The 19,571-nt window shown below is 40.1% G+C and overlaps 1 protein-coding gene across 5 annotated transcripts in view; it reads left to right on the forward strand.

The window, feature by feature from the left end:
• Window positions 1-19,571, forward strand: part of CRADD (CASP2 and RIPK1 domain containing adaptor with death domain) — a 196,412-nt gene that overhangs the window by 26,439 nt on the left and 150,402 nt on the right. For 2 of the 5 annotated variants that reach the window (XM_060025374.1, XM_060025372.1), the window contains exon 3: window positions 11,629-11,696. The exons of 2 other annotated variants lie outside the window; for them this stretch is intronic. In XM_060025374.1, coding sequence (XP_059881357.1) covers window positions 11,629-11,666 — 38 coding nt within the window. In that variant the 3' untranslated portion in view covers window positions 11,667-11,696. Of the gene's footprint in view, window positions 1-11,628; window positions 12,120-19,571 lie in introns of those variants that run through there. One more of the 5 variants, XM_060025373.1, reaches the window with a different exon arrangement.

Below are 19,571 nucleotides of genomic sequence, written 5' to 3' on the forward strand. Positions count from 1 at the left end.
AAAATTTGTTCTTTTGGGGTTACCCTCTCCCCCCTCCTCAGGTGCTCTTAAGGTTTCTATATTTTTTTGTGAACCAAACATGACTTGAAGAAGGTAGTGGGGGGGAGGGAGGAGTTGGAGGGGTATAAAATGAGCAGGCTGCTTTCCCAGGAGCCTCTCACTTGCAGGGTCTGAAATGACTGCTTTTGGGGAGAAGTGATATTCACACTGAGGGAGGTGAAAATACCTGCCCATTTTGAGGAGGTTTTGCTTTCATAATAGAACTTCACTGTACAAACAAAAGGATGTTTTAAAGGAGAGGACCATTTGCAATTGAGTGTTTTCCATTCAGGTAGCATCTGACAGAGAATAATTTTCAGAGATTTTTAGTATTGCATGCAATCATAGCTTAGCAGTTGGATCTTATTAATTTTTTTTTTGGCTGCACTGCACAGCTTTCGTGATCTTAGTTCCCCGGACCAGGAATCGAACCTGGACTCCCTGCAGTGGAAGCATGGAGTCCTAACTGCTGGACCACCAGGGAATTCCCGGTGGAAATGTACACATTTCATTTCTGTTTAAGTCCCACCCATGCTTTTTAAGTAGTGTAGTAAACTGTTTTCTTACCTGCAGGGTGACTGAGTGAAACTATGTATAATTTGCCCAATAGTAATTCTGCGATCTGTATAATCCAATGTATGCTATGGCTTTTTGCACTGGATAACTTTCAGAGGACTTTTGTTTTGGCCTGCAATCTTATTAGTAAGATTGATTCAGGGTACTCATTCAAAGTCACCTAATTTGTCTTCCTCATGTCCTAAGAATCAAATCTCTGAGCAGAGCAGCCGCTGGATACAGGACAAACCTTGGACTGTGTCTATCTGTCATTTTAAAAAACGATTGGGGGAGAGACACTCTGTAAGTAGTGATGTTCTATGATGTTTTTTTTTTAATAAAAAAAAGATTGCTGTCTAACAAACTACCCCAAAACTTGGCAGGTTCAAACAACCATTTTATTTTGAAGGTTAGGGATTCAGGAAGGGCTCAGCTGGGTGGTTTGTCTTTGATCCGTGTGCTGTGCTGTCAGTTGAGGTGGTTGGAGCTGGAGGATCTGCTTCTCAGATGCCTTTTTCACTCATATGTCTGGTTCTGGGGTCGGGATGGCTGATGGTCGATGCTGGCTCTTGGCAGGGGGCTCAGTTGGGAGCTGTTAGTCTGAACACTGCCACATGCTTCTCCATGTGCTTGGGTTACTCACAACATGGCAGCTGGGTTTTTAGAGGGAGCATTCCCAGAAGGTGTGGGTGGAAACTTTAAGGCTCAAGACTTCTTATGACATAGCCCTGTAAGTCCCAGAATACCACTTTCCCTGCATTTTATTGGTCGAGTAAGTCACTAAGACTGACCCAGACTCAAAGTGAGGGGAATTATCCTCCACCTTTCAGTGGGAGAAGAAGCAAAGAATTTGAGGCCAAGTTTAATGGCTGATGATGGAATCACATCAGGATAGCATTTATTTAATCTCAATTTATGCCTCTCCTAAGGTTCAAGTGGCTTAAAGTACAAATACTAATAAGTAGTTTCATGTACTGGTACCCCCATTCCAAGTGGGGGCACCAATTAAACACCATCTCTGAGGTCCTCCATTCCAGTCATGTAGTGCCCTAAAAGTGGCATGACTGTAATCTCATCTCATAATATCTAGAAAGATGTCAGTCCTCTGAGTCATTGTGCAAACTAGTTTGTCGAAAGAGTTCAAAGGAATCATAGATCTTACAGCTGGAAGGGACTCTAAGGGATTACATCATCATTATCACCTTCCAAAGAGATTTATTGAGCTCTACTGGGTGCCAGACCCTGGGAATGCAGAGGCGAATATAACAGAATTCTTGCCCTTGAGACATAGTTGAGAAAATAGGACTGATACGTAAGAGATGAATAGAAATTCATAGACTGAGTGGCAAATACAAGTACAGGTGAAATGTGTACAGAAAGAGAAGTGATCAGTAGAGGCTGTTGGGTCTGGGAAGAGATGTAAGGAGAAAGGCTCCTCATCACAATGAAACATAAAACCCATTACCTGCAAGTCCCTATGTGACCTGGGTCCCTGCTTCCTCTCAGCTCCTTTTCTGCCTCTTGTTTCCTCACTCACTGGCCTCCTTCCTTGAATATGCAGACATTTCAGGACCTCTGCATTTGCTTGTTTCTCTATCTGGAATGCTCTTTCCCCAGATATTCTCATGGCTTCTTTTCTCACTGCAATCAGATCTCTGGTCAGATATGCCCTCCTCAAGCCTTCCCTGACTACTTACCGTGTCTACTTTCTACCCTTCATCACCATTTATCTCCATGAAGCCAGGGCCATTGTCTGCCTTGTTCATTATTATATCCTCAGCAACAAGAAGAGTGCCCGGCAAATAACTGGTGCCCAGTAAAAAATGGTTGGATGAATAAATGGGTAAGTGAATGTAGAACCTTGAAACAGGGGAAGGATTTAGCAAAGTGAAGAACAGATGATGTTGCTGGCTGCCTGCAAGGTAGAGTGAAAGAGAAACGAAAGTGTACATGGTACATTCATAAATTATCTGTTTCAATACCCTGACATCAGGGGTCATTGTTTTATAACCTTGGGTCCTTCATACTACCTTCTTCCTAGCTCTATGTGATAAGCACTAAATTAGGGCTTACACAGGGAGTGATTCATTCAGACTAGAGTGGCTGGGTCATACATGGCCTCAGTTGTAGGAGAACTTGCCATTCCTGAAAAATACTCTGTACTATACCACTTCTTTGTCTTTACTCCTGTTCATATTTCTATCTGAAATATCCCATGTTTTGTTGTGATGTTGAAATTCCACGTGAGTGATCCATTTCCTCCATTGTACTTAATATTTACATGACTTGATTATAACATAAGGACATTCTGCTTCAACTGGATGTATTTGTGTACATGTATTTCTTTCATTTGAATTCACACTCTTAGAGGGCAGAGCCTGGGTCTAATTCATCTTTTATTTACCTATACAGTACATAAGAGATTCTTAATAAAAATGTGTTAAATTTAATTAAATATGAGAAATGAGTGTACTTCAGCTTCTAATGTAAAACAAATGCGTATGCCTAGAAATCAGAAGAGGCAATGCTAAATTCCCAAGGAAACAAAGCAATAATAAAGTATCTTCATGCATGGATTTTCCTGGTCTATTGGATCTGTTTAGCTTCCTCATATTGCATTCATGATTTGCAAAGGGTCTGTAAAATCAACAACTTACACATTTTATTTCGGTTATCTCTTGCTGCATAACATACCATCCTAAAATGTAGTGGCTTAAAACAGTAACAGTTTATTATTTCTCACAATTTTGTGGGTTGGCCAGGCTCAGCTGGGTGGTTGTTTTGCTCCATGTGGTATTGGCTACTGTCATCAATATAGCATATGCTTTTGGTTTTGGAGCTTGGCTGGGACTAGAATGTTCAAGGCACCTTTACTCACATGTCTTGTATTAGCTGTAAACAGGAACAACTTTGCTCTCCTCAATAAGGCCTCATTTCCTCTGGTATCTAGACCAGCCTCCTTAGAGCACGGTGGCTGGATTCCAAGCGTGTCAAAATGGAGGTTGTCACTTCTCTTGAGGCCTAGATCTGGACCTGGCACAGCATCACTTTCACCACATTTTGTTGCTCAAAATGAGTCACAAATTCAGAGGGAGGGGAAGTAAATGTCACCTCTGGATGGAGTGGGGATCATGCACATTCAGGGATGGGAGGAATTATTAATGGCAGTGTTTACAGACTATATACATCAGCATGCTTAGATATTCATTAATATTATCTTTTCAATGAGAATTAGAACATTTTTAGTAGCGTCTCAGGCCTTTGAGTATTATTTGAACCCTTTGGCTTTGAATTTTGAATGGTTTCTAGAGAGAAGTGCTGTGAACATTTTGGGCATAATTCAGTAGCAGCTGAAGACGATCATTGACTGTGTTGACCTTGTTTTTTGCTCTCCTTGCCATTTATATTGTGTTGTACATGTTCCCTTCATTTGTGTGGAAGTTGGAATCACAAGCCAAGAGATCTGAAGGGTGGTCCCGAACTCTTCTCTGGTTCTCAGTGTAACTTAGAGCAGGTGACTCCAGCAGCAGGACAGGTAAGCACAGGCCACAAAGCAAAAGGAAACAAGCCAGTTTGCTCTCGGCTGATATTATAATGTGAACAGATGGCAGAGGGAAACTTGAATTACTCAGCTGCTGTTTGGCCTCCATCTTCTCTGCCCTAACTGGTTTCTGTGATTCTGTTCTTCCCACATAGCAACCAGAGATCTTTAAAAAATGTAAATCAAATCATGTCATTCTCCTGCTTAAAACCCCCCAGTGGGTTTCCATTGTACTTGTAATAAAATACAGACTCATCATAAATTGGCTCCTGTTCCCACCTCAGCTTCCCCTCCTATGACTCTTCCCCCCTCTTTATGGTTTAGCCACATTTTGTTTTTTTCTGTTCCTGGAGCCCCCCAGGTTTATCCTGCCAGGTTCATCCCATCTTAGGTCCTTTACACTTGCTGTTGTTCCCTCTCTCTGGAACACTGTTCCTCTAGATCCCTGTGCGGCTGGCTCTAGATGACCTCAGAGAGACCTGTCATGACTCCCAGACTATAGTAGTGCACCAGGCATTCTCCCTCACAATTTCTCTGTTCTGTTCTTTCTAGAACTGAACCCGTTTCTCAATTTTCACGTGTATAAAAATGGGGTTGATAATAACAGAACATACTTCATAAAGCTGTTAGGAGGATTCAATTAGTTAATATTTAGAAGGCTGCCTGGCACATGATATGCTCTCAAGTGTGAGCTGTATTACTATGTCACTCTTTACTACCTGCTCACTTATTTGCTTGTTTATTATCTTTCACCCAGCACTAGATTGTCAGCTCTTTGCAAGCAGGGACTGGTTTTGCCTGTCTTGTTCATGTCCCATTTGTATTCCCATTCTGCTGGCATATACAGTAGATCTTCAATACGTACCTGTAAAATGTAAGAGACTTCTTAGTTGCTCAAAATGAGTGTAAGATTTTTGATCCAGAAGAATTGTATTCCAGGACACTGAAGAAACTTGGGGATAATTAATTATTGTTTTATCTTTATGGAATCTTGAAGAGTGGAGAAATATCACAATTATGAATGAAGGTAGATGCAATCCTGAGTTTCAATAGTGAGGAATATGGGTTCAAAAACCATAGACTGAGGGTTGGGAGGAATTGGGAGACTGGGATTGACACATATACATTACTGATACTATGTATAAAATAGACAACTGATGGGAACATACTGTATAGCACAGGGAACCCTACCTAATGCACTGTGGTAACCTAAATGGGAGGGAAGCCCAGAAGGGAGGGAGTATCTGTATGTGCATGGCTGATGCATTTTGTTGTGCAGTGGAGGCTAACACAACATTGTAAAGCGACCATACTCCAAGAAAAATTAAAAAACAAAAACAAACAAAACAAAACAAACGGAACCCCCCCCCCCATAGACTGAGAGGGAGCCTCATGCTGTTTGTGGGTAGAGTTCTAGAATGGATTATTGAAAGGATGGTTTGTGAATGCTTAGAACAGTGCTGCTTCGTGGGAAAGTGGGGCACCCTTAGAGAAAGAGACCTAGAAAAATAAATTGTGTTCTTTTCAGGTCACCACTTAGTTTGGTGGCAGAATCAAAATGAGAATAAAGACCCCCTGATTCTGTTCCAAGGGTGTTTTCAAACTGGGATCTTAGAGCTCCTCAAATTCCATACACCATAGAGTCTTTTTGCATGTTTTTATTTTGAGGATTAGCTGGAAAAAAAAACCCACTTTTGAAGACATTTTCTCAGTTGGGGAACATTGACCCCTGGAAGTTAAAGGACATAGTCTCAGAGGTCCATGAGATTTAATTCCGCTCCCCACTCCTTTAAAAGAGATCTGTGCAGTACTCTAGATTAAGAAACTCGGCATTGTGATGTTTTGCCAGTTTATCTGAGTAACCGAACAGTGCATGTTGTCCATGTACAGAAAACAGCACGTTCTTCCATTAGACCTGTGTTGTCCTGTACGGCAGCCTCCCATGTGTGGCTTTTGAACAGTGAAACTGTGGCTGCTTCAAACGGATATGTCCTGCAGTGGAAAGTGCATTCTAGATTTCAAAGACTTAGTACCAAAAAAAAGGGTAAAATATTTCATAATTATTTACTTTATTTTGAGTATCTGTTGAAGTGATCATATTTTTGTCAATTGGGCTACCTAAAAAATATTATTGGGGCTTCCCTGGTGGCACAGTGGTTGAGAGTCCGCCTGCCGATGCAGGGGACACGGGTTCGTGCCCCGGTCCGGGAAGATCCCACATGCCGCGGAGTGGCTGGGCCCGTGAGCCATGGCCGCTGAGCCTGCACATCCGGAGCCTGTGCTCCACAACAGGAGAGGCCACAGCGGTGAGAGGCCCGCGTACCGCAAAAAAAAAAAAAAATATTAAGAGTAATTGCACCTCATTTTTCTTTTTAAAAATGTGGCTGCTTAGGTCACTAGAAAATTTAAAATTGTGTGTGTGGCTTGCATTGTTGGATGGTGCTGCAGTAAACCTGTTGCCTCTCCCAGGAGGAGAGGTGAAGGAATTGGTGAACATCACTGTGCAGGTGGGGTGATATGACAGCTACCTTCCACCATTTGGATGGCTCTCATTCATAAAAGAGATTCTCTCTGTTGTGTATTTCTCAGAAGGTGGAAGGAAGACAAATGGTAGAAATGTCAGGGTAATATAAGAAACACCTTTCTAAAACAGTTGTCCAGATATGGTTATGGGCTCTTTCTAGAGGTAGTGAATCCCTCATCATTATGCATAACTCAAGCAGAGGCTAGATAGCTGCTTAATAGGTTATTCGGAGAGAGCTCAGGTGGTTAAAATGAATTCCCCTTCCAATCCTGAGATTCTGATCCTGAAATAAAATCAGGCAGAGGGCTGATTTTTTTATATTTATATTTATATAAATATAAATTATATATTTATATATAATTATATTTATATATTTATATAAAATTTATTTATTTATTTATTTATATATTAAATAAATTTATATATTAAATAAATTTATATATTTATTTATTAAATATTTATATAAAAATTATATATTTATATATAAATATATTTATATATTTATATTTATATATATTTATATTTATAAAATATATTTATATTTTATATTTTTTACAGAAATATAAAATAGATGGGTTCTGTGGACAGGAGAAGAAAACAAAATTTACTTCACTCTTTGTTTCCTTTTCCTTTAAACTTTCATATGAATGTTTTTTAGGAGCTTTGAGGAGCTTTGCGTTCTTGGTTACAGACAACCGTTTGGTTCTCTAAGCCTGGTGCATCTGGTGAGCAGTGTGCATTGGTTAGGAATGTGCTTGCCAACAAGTCAAGCAAACAAACAAAATCCACCAAACTGACAATGGCAAAATAAGTAGAAACTTATTTCAATCATGTAACAGGAAGTCTGGAGGTCAGCTGCTTCTGGCATCGGTTCGTTGGCTCAAAGGCGTCAGGACAAGTGTCTCTGTTCTTCTCTTGGCTTTTGTTTTCCTTCTGGCAGCAAGATGGCTGCAACTACCAACAGTGCATCTGTAAGGCTGGAAGGTAGGGGAAGGAGTAGCTCCTGATGCGTCTGTCCGTTTTATCTGGAAAAGCAATAGTCTTTTCAGAAATTGCCAGCACACTTCCCCCTTTGTTTCAATGGCTAAAAGAGTCATATGGCCACGCCGCTTCCAAATCTGATTCAGGTGCTTTGGGGTCAAGAGGGAAGGACCATCATCCAGTGGCCACTGATGATTTTTGCCTGGGTCGAGTTTTATTCAACATCTCCTTTTTAGAGATGAGAAAACTGAGGACCAGAGACGTTCATGCCTTTGAACTTGTAGGATAGGACTAAGAGGTCTCACTTTGCCCCTTCTACCTCACTAACTTCGTTAGCAAGGACAGCATATTCCCCCCAAATGATAGGGCATGTTGGATATAATTGCCACTATCTTGGATCTTTTTAATGTAGGTTTAGACATTTTGTCTTTCTACGAAAGACTTTTGAGTAGGTGAATGTAACGTGTACAGTAAGGAACAGCCTTATAGTTTTTACGTTTGTCTCCCCATTAATTTGTTGAATTTCCCTATCAGTGTTCCCTGTGCTTCTCTTTTTAAACCAGTGGCCCATTATGAGTACGAGTGGAATAATATATGTGTAAGAATAAAACAATTTTAAGCCACCATGATTACTGGCAGTGTTCAGCTGAGTATCTGATTGTCACCAGCTGCTATACATACTCCTTGGATATGCAGTTGCATATTCTCAAACCGTTCTGCTTGGAAGGAAAAAAATATTATTGATGGATTAAAAAAATAAAAATTGAACCAGATTCCACTACCTCCTTTAAAGACTCAAGTCCCCCCCACCGCCTGCCTCCTTTCCTGCCCCATTGCTCCTAGCAAAATCCCTTGTGAACTACTTTGGGAAATGATGGTGGTGGCAGTGGTGCGTTGGTATTTGTGAGAGCAAGAAAATGAGAGGTTGGAAATATATAAGAAAATCAAGTTTTGCTGAAGAGGAGAATTGACCTGTGGAGTATTGTAAGGCAAAATGAGGTTGGTGTGTAATAATGGAAAGAATTTGATATATGAAATAGGGTCCATTGTGGGTTGAGAAGCTGGGGACATTTACTTTGACCATTTAGAGGGCAGAGAATTTGATAGGAAACTAGCTAGTTGTGGAATGCTTCCTCTGTCTATACATTATATATAACTCTCTCTTAATCCTTAAAAACCTCTATGAGGAAGGTATTTCCCGCATTTTACAGGGGAGGAAGCTCAGAGAGATGAACTTTTCCAGGGTTTGAAAGCTAATACATCATGGTGTTGTTATTTAAACCCAAGGCTGACTCCAAGACCTGTGACTCTCCTACTGAGTTAGTCTGAATGTTTGCAAAGTCTGCAGCTCTGATTGTTTTTGCGGTTAATGTTCTTGAACTGGCAACAAGTAAATAGTTTAGCTATTCGATGACTCTCTCAACTTTTTGGGTTTATTCATTTGAGACCATGTATTATTTATTTGGAGCAATGTATTTTTACATTTAACTACATATTTGACTTTTCTCAGGTCTTACTTTTTGTATTAGTGAACCAAGCTTTACTAGTACTCTTTTTTGGAGGGATACCTCTCTTATCAGGCAAAAATCTTATTCAGATAAACAAATACATGCCATGACAATAAAGAACTACAAGTTATTATTTTTCCCCATTCTTTTCTGCTGTGCATCTTACCAGGTAGAAGTTTAATTTTCATGGCAGGAAAGAACAAGTAGCAACTTTGTGAATTGTGGCATTTGAGATTAGACTGATAAGACAGTGAGTGACCTACAGCAGAGTAGTTAACAGAAAGGAACAGAATTGTTGCCGAAGACAGAGGAAGGTCTGTTGTAACTGGAAGAGTCATCTTTGGCATTTGGCCATCTCAGTTGCATGATAACGCGAAGAAGCAGGAACCTTGGAATTGCTCTTCTTTATATTCCATTCCTGGATAATTACCAACCATACTCAGATCTTGAAAGGTCCTTTTATTTTGTGATTGCATCTTTCAGCAACAACTCTTATTATCCTATTACGCAATTTGTCTCATTTAAGATGCTCAGGTGGGAAAACTTTCAGCCTCAGCATCTGTAAAGATCACTATGATCGAGCATTTTGTGGCACTTGCACTCACTTTGCTGTTGAGCAAAAGCAGGATTCAAGGCAGGTGAATTCTTTCCAGATGTGCTTTTGAATAACTGGACAGATCCCTGGGGTCTCTTCAGGATAACCCAAGTGACTGTGTATTCTTGCCCCCTTTGTCCACACATACCTTCCTGTGGTCACTCTGCAGAGGGCTCTGTAGTTGTGGGATGATTCCACAGCTCATACTGAATCCAGGAGGACAGGTAGATAGTCCTCCAAGCAGTGGATCCCCAAGCTTTCCTAGGTCTGCTTCTTTGGGTACCAGAACCCATCCCTCTCCAGGAGACACGCAGCAGTTTTGCTTTCATTTGCTTTGGCACCATTTTAGGCATGAAATGGAACCGTTTTCTCCCAGAACATAATGTCCCTGTGTAGAAGTGAGTGATAGCAGTGAGGAGTCTAGAGCCAGGCCTGTTAGTAACTAATGCTGAATGACTCAACCTGACACTGATGGCCATCTCCTGAGGTTACTGAGGAGGGGAGGTATGGGAAGTGTGGTTCCTTTACCCACTGTGCCCAGCCCCCAACTCAGCGATGGGCTGCCAGGAGGGCTGAGCCAGTGGGAGAAGCCAGCACGTGGACAGGGTTTGCTGACGTGTCCTGATGTGGAAGACAGGGCACACCCAGCTCTGTATTAATGGCAGGCATTAGGTCTGAAGGACTGAATGCAGCTTCTAGATGTGCCTCCTCCTTGCCAGGCATGTTCAGGGGAGAAACTGGGACCCACCTTAGGGGTTGGCATCAGCTCTTTATGAAGCTTTTCCTGACAATACTCTGTATTCCTGGAGGAGGACTTTGTGTTGTTCTCATGGGCTTGCCTCTAACACAGAACTTACGATGCTGTGTTATGCTTGTCTGTTTCCTTTTTTATCTCCCTAGACTGTGAACCCTTGAAGATAGGGATAGTATATCTTATCACTGTTTTAATTCTCAGTGCTTAGGTCATATTATGTGTTCACTAAATGTTTGTTAAATAAATGAAATAGTAACGTTCAGCCCCTTTATTCTGCATGGTACTCCATCCTGTCCAAGGACAGAATTTTATCAGAAATTATATTGATTATCCTCAGTTGGTACTCAGACTAATGAAATACAGTAGCATAGATATGAGTAGAGCTGAAAAATAAAGGTGATTATAAAATACATAGAAATAAACTTAGTAAGAATTGGGCACAATTTATGAGAAAAAGACTTCCAAACTTAGCTGAGGCATATAAAAGAACACTTGAATAAATAAACATATCATGTATATTGGTGAGAAGAGTTATTATAGTAAATGTATCAATATCATTTTTGTCCACATTAGTCTAAAATTTAATGCTATTCCAATAGAACTTGCAATGGGATGATTATTCTGTGGAACTTGATAAGTCCAGAATAATATTGTTTGAGACTAATGAAGAATGAAAAACAGGGGAGAGTTCATCTCATCACATATTAAGACATTGTAAAATATAGTAAATAAAAACAAAATAGCATATAAGATAGAAGGCAGTATAACCTGGATTCCAAAACTTGATGAAGACATTATAAGGAAAAAATATGGACTTCATTAACATAGATGTAAAACTCCTTAACAAAATAATAAGTTGAATCTAGCAAAATGAAAAAAGATAATGCATCATGACCAAATGAAGTTTATCTCAGAAGCTCAAGGTCAGTTTACTGTTTGAAAGCCATGTAATTTATCATGTTAACAGAATAAAAGAGAATTTAGAATTAGTCTAAAAACAGACTTGAGTATACATATGGAAACCTGGTACAAATCTACAATCCCTTATTTGAAACATTTGGGGCCAAACATGTTTCAGAATTTAGGGTTTTTAACAACATCTCATAGTCAAATTTGTGTTTGTTTCCACAGCAAAACTGATTAATAGTGACACTAAATGGAATAAATAAAGGCCAGAAATAGCATCAACATTACCTCAGGTAAGGCTTTGCTACCACATAATTTTGGCACCAAACTTTAGAAAACACAAACAGAAAGTTCTTTGTTTTCAAGAGCTTTATGATTTCAGAATCTCAGGGAAGGAATTATCAGCTTTTTAACATAAAGTTGGCACATTTCAAATCAGAGATGAAAGGACTTCTGAAGGGTGTTGGGATTACATACTAGTCATTTAAGAGAAAAAGAAATAAAGTTAAATCCCTGCTTTATAGCAAAATTAATTTTTTTGGCTATGCCACACAGCTTGTGGGATCTTAGTTCCCCAACCAGGGATTGAACCCAGGTCCTCAGCAGTGAAAGTGCAGAGTCCTAACCACTGGACTGCCAGGGAATTCCCAATGATTTATAGAGATTTTACTGTTAAAAAATTAAAGAATCTATAAAAGTGATAGAATAAACTATATACCCAGTCTTTATTTACAATCTTGTGATAGTGGAGATCTTCGTAAGCATTACACCAATGGTAGAAACTAAAGAATTAAAAAACAAAGAAGAAAAAGAAAAGAGAGATTAAACTATGTAAAAATTAACTTCTGTGCAACAAAGAACTCCATAATAAAGTTAAAAATGAATACCAACACGGGAAAAATGTTGGCATCATATATAATAGCAGCCAAAGAGTTATTACCCATAATTTATAACAAGCTCTTACAGATTAATAAACAAAAGATGAATTCTCCAGCACAAAAAAGGACCAATTATATGAAAAGGCAGTTTGCAAGAGAAGAAATACAAATGGCTGCCAATATTCTACCAGTACTCAGACAACAACTAGGACTACTACAGCTTCTGTAGCTACTGCAGCAGCTACAACCAGCCGCTACCATTTACTGAGTGTTTATTGTGCACCAGGGACTGGGCTAAGGGCTTTACACATAATGCTTAAGAAAATACTGAGACAGGTGTAATTATTTACACTTTGCAATGAGGAGTACACGATATAGTGAGTCGAGGCAGCTTGTCCTAGGTCACACGTTTAGCAGGGCTTTTGTAATTCAGAACTGTTTGCCTCCAAAGCGCTTGCTTTTCAGTAGACACTGACTTACTGCCTCCATATATCAATGTACTTATGAAAAGAAAATCAAATGAAAGCAGCCTGAAGTTACCATTTGTTTTGTCTATCAGATTGGCAATGATTTGAAAAGAATACTCATTGCCAGGGAAGGTCAGGATGTGGAGAAGCCTGGTGGGAGTATCAATTGGCATGATCCTTCTGGAAGGCAGTTAGGCAATATGTATCAAAAGCCACATCCTTTGACATAGTGTTTCTACTTCTAGGAATTTATCTGAAAGGACTAATTTGACAAATACTCGTATGTACAAGGATATTCAATTCAATATTGTTTATAAAACCACAAGGTTGAAGGAAACTTACTTGTCCTTCAATGAAAGATTGGTTAAATCAGTTATGGGAGAATTGATGATATAAAGCTATATTTATTAAATTTTGAACATTGTCCTATTCAAATTTATTATTGGATGGAAAAATAAAACAAAACAAAGCAGGTTGCAAAACAGCCCATGTGGTGCAACCCTATATTTGAGAAACTCAAATTGTTTATATATGCATGTATGCCAAGAAAAAAGTCTGGGACGTGGTGTTGACAGTGGTGTAATTATAAGTGATTTATTTTCTTTATATGTTTCTGCAATGTTTATTGATTTATTTTTTGCTGTTACACATATACTCTGATTTTTAAAAAGTACTTAAAAATACATATAATTTCCCCGTGCTGATGGAACATCCCAACTTGAAGATTAAGCACAAAGTTCTGGGGATCTAATCCAGGTCTGTAAATTTACTTTGCTTTTGTTAGGGGGTATTTAGGTACTTTCCATACTTACATTTTACTCTTTGAAAGTTGACACGGGCATGAGTTTACCCATACACATGATTTCCCACATGTTTTTCAAAGAATTGCCAGATTTCTTTTTCACTGATTGTGTTTAAAGTCATAGTTTGCCAGCTCTTTGGTTTACAAAAGCCAGTCGGTGTGAAATTGACGTGAATAAACTTTTTAATAGATATAAGGAAGTCCTATTCATGTTTGCCCAATCAGTAGATCAAGGTCAGATTTCGTTATTGGGCTGACACCTTCTTAATAACAAGTGGAGGTTTTAAAAGTAGGCTTAACAAATGTAGCTGAGGAATCCTGCCCAAGGGAAAGGTTTAGAAAAGTATTTTTTCTGATAGGGAGGCGGCCATGTTGGGGATATCTTAAAAGGCTTGATATAACCTAGAATATACTATGAAACTGTGAAAACTAATATATGGCACGTGAGCAATTTGCACAGTGCTTTTCAACATCTTTCTAGCCACTCAGCATTGTTTAGTGATGAGAATTGTGGACTAAGGAGTGTACATTTTGGTGGTTTTTGAAGATTTGGATATAGGGATTTGAGTTCCACTTGATTGAACTGGCAGTTTAAGAAACAGATTTTTAAATTGCTTACCGAATGAAAAAGGAAAACACTTGTAGTGAAAATGCTGGTTGTAGATAGTTCTAAAGGCCATTTGGGGCAACAGAACGAGGTGACAATCACCGAGAAAGTGGTTAGTAATGGGCTCTTAGAGATAGTGTCTTAATGCAGTTGTTATTTTAAATTATCTTTAAAGTGGTTTATTGACCCTGTTTTTCTGTTTTGACATTCTCTTTCAAAGGTATATAAGTTACACCGATACTATTTGAATAGTGCAACTCTTATGTAGCAGTTAAAGAGGGTGCATTTTGGAGTCAGGCGGACCTGTGTTAAAATCCAAACTCTCCTGCATAGTAGTGTTTTGACCTTTGGCAAGTTACCCAGTCTCTCTAGGTCTCTCTCAGTTTCTTCATCTCAAAAATACCAACCTTACAGGGCTGTTGAGAAGATTAAGTGAGATAATTTTTATAAAGAGCTTAATAGCATCTGACACAAGTACATGCTTAGGTTGCTTTAATGATTATGTATAGTTCAATCTTATTTAGAATATTTTTATAATAATATGTAGTATAATGGAAAGAATGTATGTTGTACTGTCTAATGAACCCACATTTGAACCCTGGCTGTGCCCCTTAATAACCCCATAATCTTGGGCAAGTCACTTATGTGCTGAGCCCGAATTTTCTCCTCCATGAAACGGGGTCCTCCATAATGCTTACTTTGTCAGATGTTGTGAGGATTAGAGATGATAGGCCAAGTGTCAAACTCTGTGTTTGGAGCAAAGTAGGTATTCAGTGAATGGTAACTATTGTCATTGCTATGGAAGCTAATAAATATCAAAGAACCTCTTAAGGGCTTTTTATATTTTCCCTCTTTGTTTTTTACCTTTAGTTTCAATTCTTTAAGAAACTGGGTACACATAGCCAGGACTATGCAATATAAGAAAAGCTAAAGAAGTTATATAGAATTGATCATGTACTACATTCGGTAAACCAAAAGAATAAGAGTCTGAAGTGATGGACTGTATTAACAGAGAAGGATGTGTACATAGTGCCTGGCCTTGGGGCCCTTGTCAGGGACTGGTCTCTCAGGAAGAAGCAGCATGAAGGGCAGTGGTTTCATTTCTCATAGTCACCCCCTGTCACTTACTACACTGAGGACGTGTATGTCATGGGCTTCGGATCCTGTGCTGGCTGACCAACTGGCCAGTCCTCTAGAACAGCTGCTGGAGGTGCCTGGTGCACTGGCACTGAGGGTAGGCCCGGCTGGCTGGCAAGCACTTGTGATGTTATGCTAATGAGTCCTTCTGTGGAGGCTGCCCTCCCAGGTGGGCTTTGTCCACACACGGTCCATCTTCCTTCATATTTGCATGGTATGGTGCTTGTTGTATCCATTTGTCTGCCTGTCCTCCTGCCCTCCCTCCCTTCCATCCTTCTTTCCATCCATTCATCCTTCCTTCCATCTATCCATCCATCCATCCATCCATCCATCCATCCATCCTCTAAGTGCTAGCTATAGCAGTGAAAAACAGATAAAATCCTTGCCTCAAGGATCTTACATTTTAGAGATTCAAAGCATGTTTATTTATTTACTTACTTGTTTATTTATTTTAGGCTGCGTTGGGTCTTCGTTGCTGTGCGCAGGCTTTCTCTAGTTGCAGCGAGCAGGAACGGGGGCTACACTTTGTTGCGGTGTGCGGGCTTCTCATTGCGGGGGCTTCTCATTACAGAGGCTTCTCATTGCAGAGCATGGGCTCTAGGCGCGCAGGCTTCAGTAGTTGCGGCTCACGGGCTCTAGAGCGCAGGCTCAGTAGTTGTGGCACACGGGCTTAGTTGCTCCGCGGCATGTGGGATCTTCCCGGACCAGGGCTCGAACCCGTGTCCCCTGCATTGGCAGGTAGATTCTTAACCACTGCGCCACCAGGGAAGCCCCTCAAAGCATTTTGAAATGTCAAATGTAGTATCTCATTTGCTTTTTACAATGAGTATGTGAGTTTTGAACTTTTTAGTACTTTTATTTGATAGATGAGGAAGTGGAGATATTTAGAGATGAAATGGCCCACCCAGGATAATAGTACTATGAGTAGAACCCCTTAGTTTTCATTCATGGTTTAGCACCCTTTCTCCTATGACGCTATGCTTTCTATTCTAAATATGTTTTCCTTTATCAGAGCACTTTTTCATACTGTTTTCTTCTTGATATATCAGTCACAGGTAGCCCAGGGAATTTGAGTTCAGTGGACAAGCTTTAACCTTTCAGTCTGTTCCTTTTGTTCTTAGGGTGAGATTTGAATCCAAACTGTCGTCTACAATGCCCCAAAGCATCTGGCTATGCCACCTTCCCAGCTTGTCTTGGGACACTTACCCTCTTATAACCTGCCTTCTTTCCTCACCTCAGAAGCATTGTGTTCTTTCCAGCTTCAGGCCTTTGCACATTTTGTTCCCTCTGCTTGGAATGCTTCTCTCTGTTCCCCCTCCTGTCCCTCCATGCCCACCTTCATGGAGTTTCACTCAACTCATAGATCTCAGCTTTAATGCCACTTCTGCGGGGAAGCCTTCCTCATCCCCCAGCCGAAGGTCAGGTCCCTGTGCCATACATACTTTCTCACAGCATCCTGTGGTTTTTCTTCGTAACAAGCCTATCACAATCCATGGATTTGTTTGCTGCCTTCCTCCCGTCTTGGAATGGTTAGAAGATAAGCTCTATGAGGGCAGGAACTCTGGTTATCTTGTTTCCACTACTGTTTCCCCAGCTAGCACTGGGCCTTATATTAGATGCTCCAAAAGTATGGAATGGAGAGTGCCTGGAGCAAATTTATGGTTTGTTCAATTTCACATCCCTCTGGAATCTGATTCTAACAATGAAGGCAGTTGATGAAACGGTGTAGGTTACTCATGTTTCATTAACGTTTAAATAAGGCATGGGAAAGCAACTACTAAGGTTTGGAAAGTTAGTAAAGTGGCAGCAAAAAGTGACAAAGGGGAGAAACAAAACTCCATACAGAGCCTGGGGGGAAAGAGAATAAAACAAGTTATTTGTTTTTGTGTTCCTTTCCCACTAAACTTTGAGCAATTTGAAGTCAAGCACCAGAACTTGTTTATGTTTTATATTCTGAAAGAAAGTACAGTGCCGGGCTCATAGTAGCTCTTGAATAAATGTTGAATGAATGAATGATATACTTCTTACCTTTGAAGCTGCCTTCTTGTGTTCTTAAGGCTGAAATTGGAAATAGGAATAGTATGATTTATAGAAAGAATACTGGATTTAGAACCAGATAGATATAGGTTTAAAACTGCATTGAGAATGGGAATAAGTATGCCTACCAAGTGGGCTTATTGGGAGGGTGGTGTATAAAGTGACTGGCACATGTAAGAGGTCCTCGAGAGATCTTAGCTCCCCTTTTCTGCCTCTCTCCCTTTGATCTAGTCCCAGAAAAACTTTTGAGGATTATGGTACCTAAATTGTTAAAATAAATAAAGAGAACTTCAAAGAAAATCATGCCACTGGAGCTGTGACATGAATCAGTACGTGGCACTCACATTTATCAGAGCAAGCATGACGCTAGATGCTTAAACAGCAATGCAGGACGTTGTGTAGGAATTGGAGAATAGTGTTCTTATTATTCTTGTCTGTGGTCAGCCTGTTACTAGAAAAAGAAACCAAAATGATTTCTAAGGTCCTTAGGTTCAAACCTTTCTGTTTTGACCTCCGTCATTTATGTTTTTCCCATCTTTACTTACAAACATCACCTAACCCCAGCTCTTCCTCAGATTCTTTCTTCTAATAGTTTTATTTTGTTCTCCACAGTAAATTCTCTCTTTTATTTCCATCAATGGCATTTCAAATACTTTTGATGGGTGGATGGAAGGTGTGTTAAATTTAGATAGATCCACCAATTTCCTTGAGTTCCACACTGATTTCTTTTAGGATGTGACTAGGTAGCCCGATTATTCTCCCGTACCCCAGCTCCCATCCCCATCTAATTATGATACAGAGGACAGAGAAGTGTGACCAGTTTTCCTTTTTCCTCTGAGGATAGAGCAAGAACAAATGGTTTCAGACAACAGCAGGACAGAGTTTGGACCAACCGGCAGGATGTACATGGGCCTTGCACTAGGCTCATTATGTTTAAAAGCTAGAAGTCATTTTACAGCCACATCAGGTTAGTTCTCGTTTATAGCACCTGTTTTTTTTCATGCAAAATATGCAAGGCTCTGGAGATACAAAAACAATTAGTTCCTCCAGGAGTTTGAGTCCAGCAGGGGAGACAGATGCATGAACAGACATGGTACTCTCTGATAGAGGCAGTGCCGGTATGTATACAAGTGACACAGGAGGCAGAGATGGACTCAGATGTGGGACAGGTGAGGAGTGGTGGCATAGGCCGCCTGCTGAAGAGTAGAGCTCACTGTGTGGACGGGGTTGGAGAGGCTGTTCTAACTAGAGGAAAAAGCGCGTGGAGAGACACAGAGACATGTACTAGCATGGCGGGTGCAGGGAACTCCAAGTAATTAGATATTGTTTGATTGTCAAGTACGAAGGCTGTTGTGAAGTCTGGCAATGCCAAGGTAGGTTATAGAATTTCTTTCTTTGAAGTCTTAAAACTCAAAATGAAGCATTTATGTCTGCTTAGGATGGTTTGGGTAGTATTTTTGCCAGAGGTAGAGGCAAATACTGTGTGTGTCAGAGAAAGGTCAATGACTATTTCTGTAAATGTTGAAGTTGTATTAAATAATTTAAGAGAAAGGACTCAAACTTTGCACTTTACTGTATTTGCTATTCTGGGATGTACAGTTTTCAAGTCACTTAACTAAGGCACTCTGTTTTGTGGAACTCTTCTCCCTCTTCATGAAACAAATGCATTCATAAAAAGCAGTAGAAATTCAGTGTCCCCCTTTCTCCATTGGAGGGGTGTTTTCTTTTGGAGCAGAGGTAGTTCCCAGGTAATCAGTGTAAGAGTCAGAAAAAAAATGGAGGGTGGCCTCTCCTGGGCCACTCTTGGCTGCCTGGGAGTGAAATGGAACCTCGGATATTGTGTACCTTTAAATCGTCCATGTTGCCTGTTTCACGGCCTCCCCAGGCCAAGGAACTGGCTAGTCAGTTTCTAGTTCTCAGAACTGGAGCAGGACTGCTGTGCTTGCAGTTGCATGCTTTTTATGGAACAGGGAATGTTGTTTAGGGAATTTAGGCAGCTGGAACCTGCCACATTAGCAATTTGGACTAAGGAAAAATTTCAGAGTGAGAAAATACAGCTTATTATATAATTTCACTTGGGTATTTAGGAGGCTGAGAGGGGAGATGAGAGTATTATGAAGGCAAGTAGGAGAGTTTCATAAACAGCTCCCTCCCTCTCTATTCCTTTTTACTGTAAGAGCTGGATTTAAATAGGGTGATCACGTGGCCCATTTTGAAAAGGGCAGTCATGTTCTTCTGCT

The sequence above is a fragment of the Delphinus delphis genome, chromosome 11 (assembly GCF_949987515.2).
Source record: "Delphinus delphis chromosome 11, mDelDel1.2, whole genome shotgun sequence".
NCBI classification, from domain to species: Eukaryota; Metazoa; Chordata; class Mammalia; order Artiodactyla; family Delphinidae; genus Delphinus; species Delphinus delphis.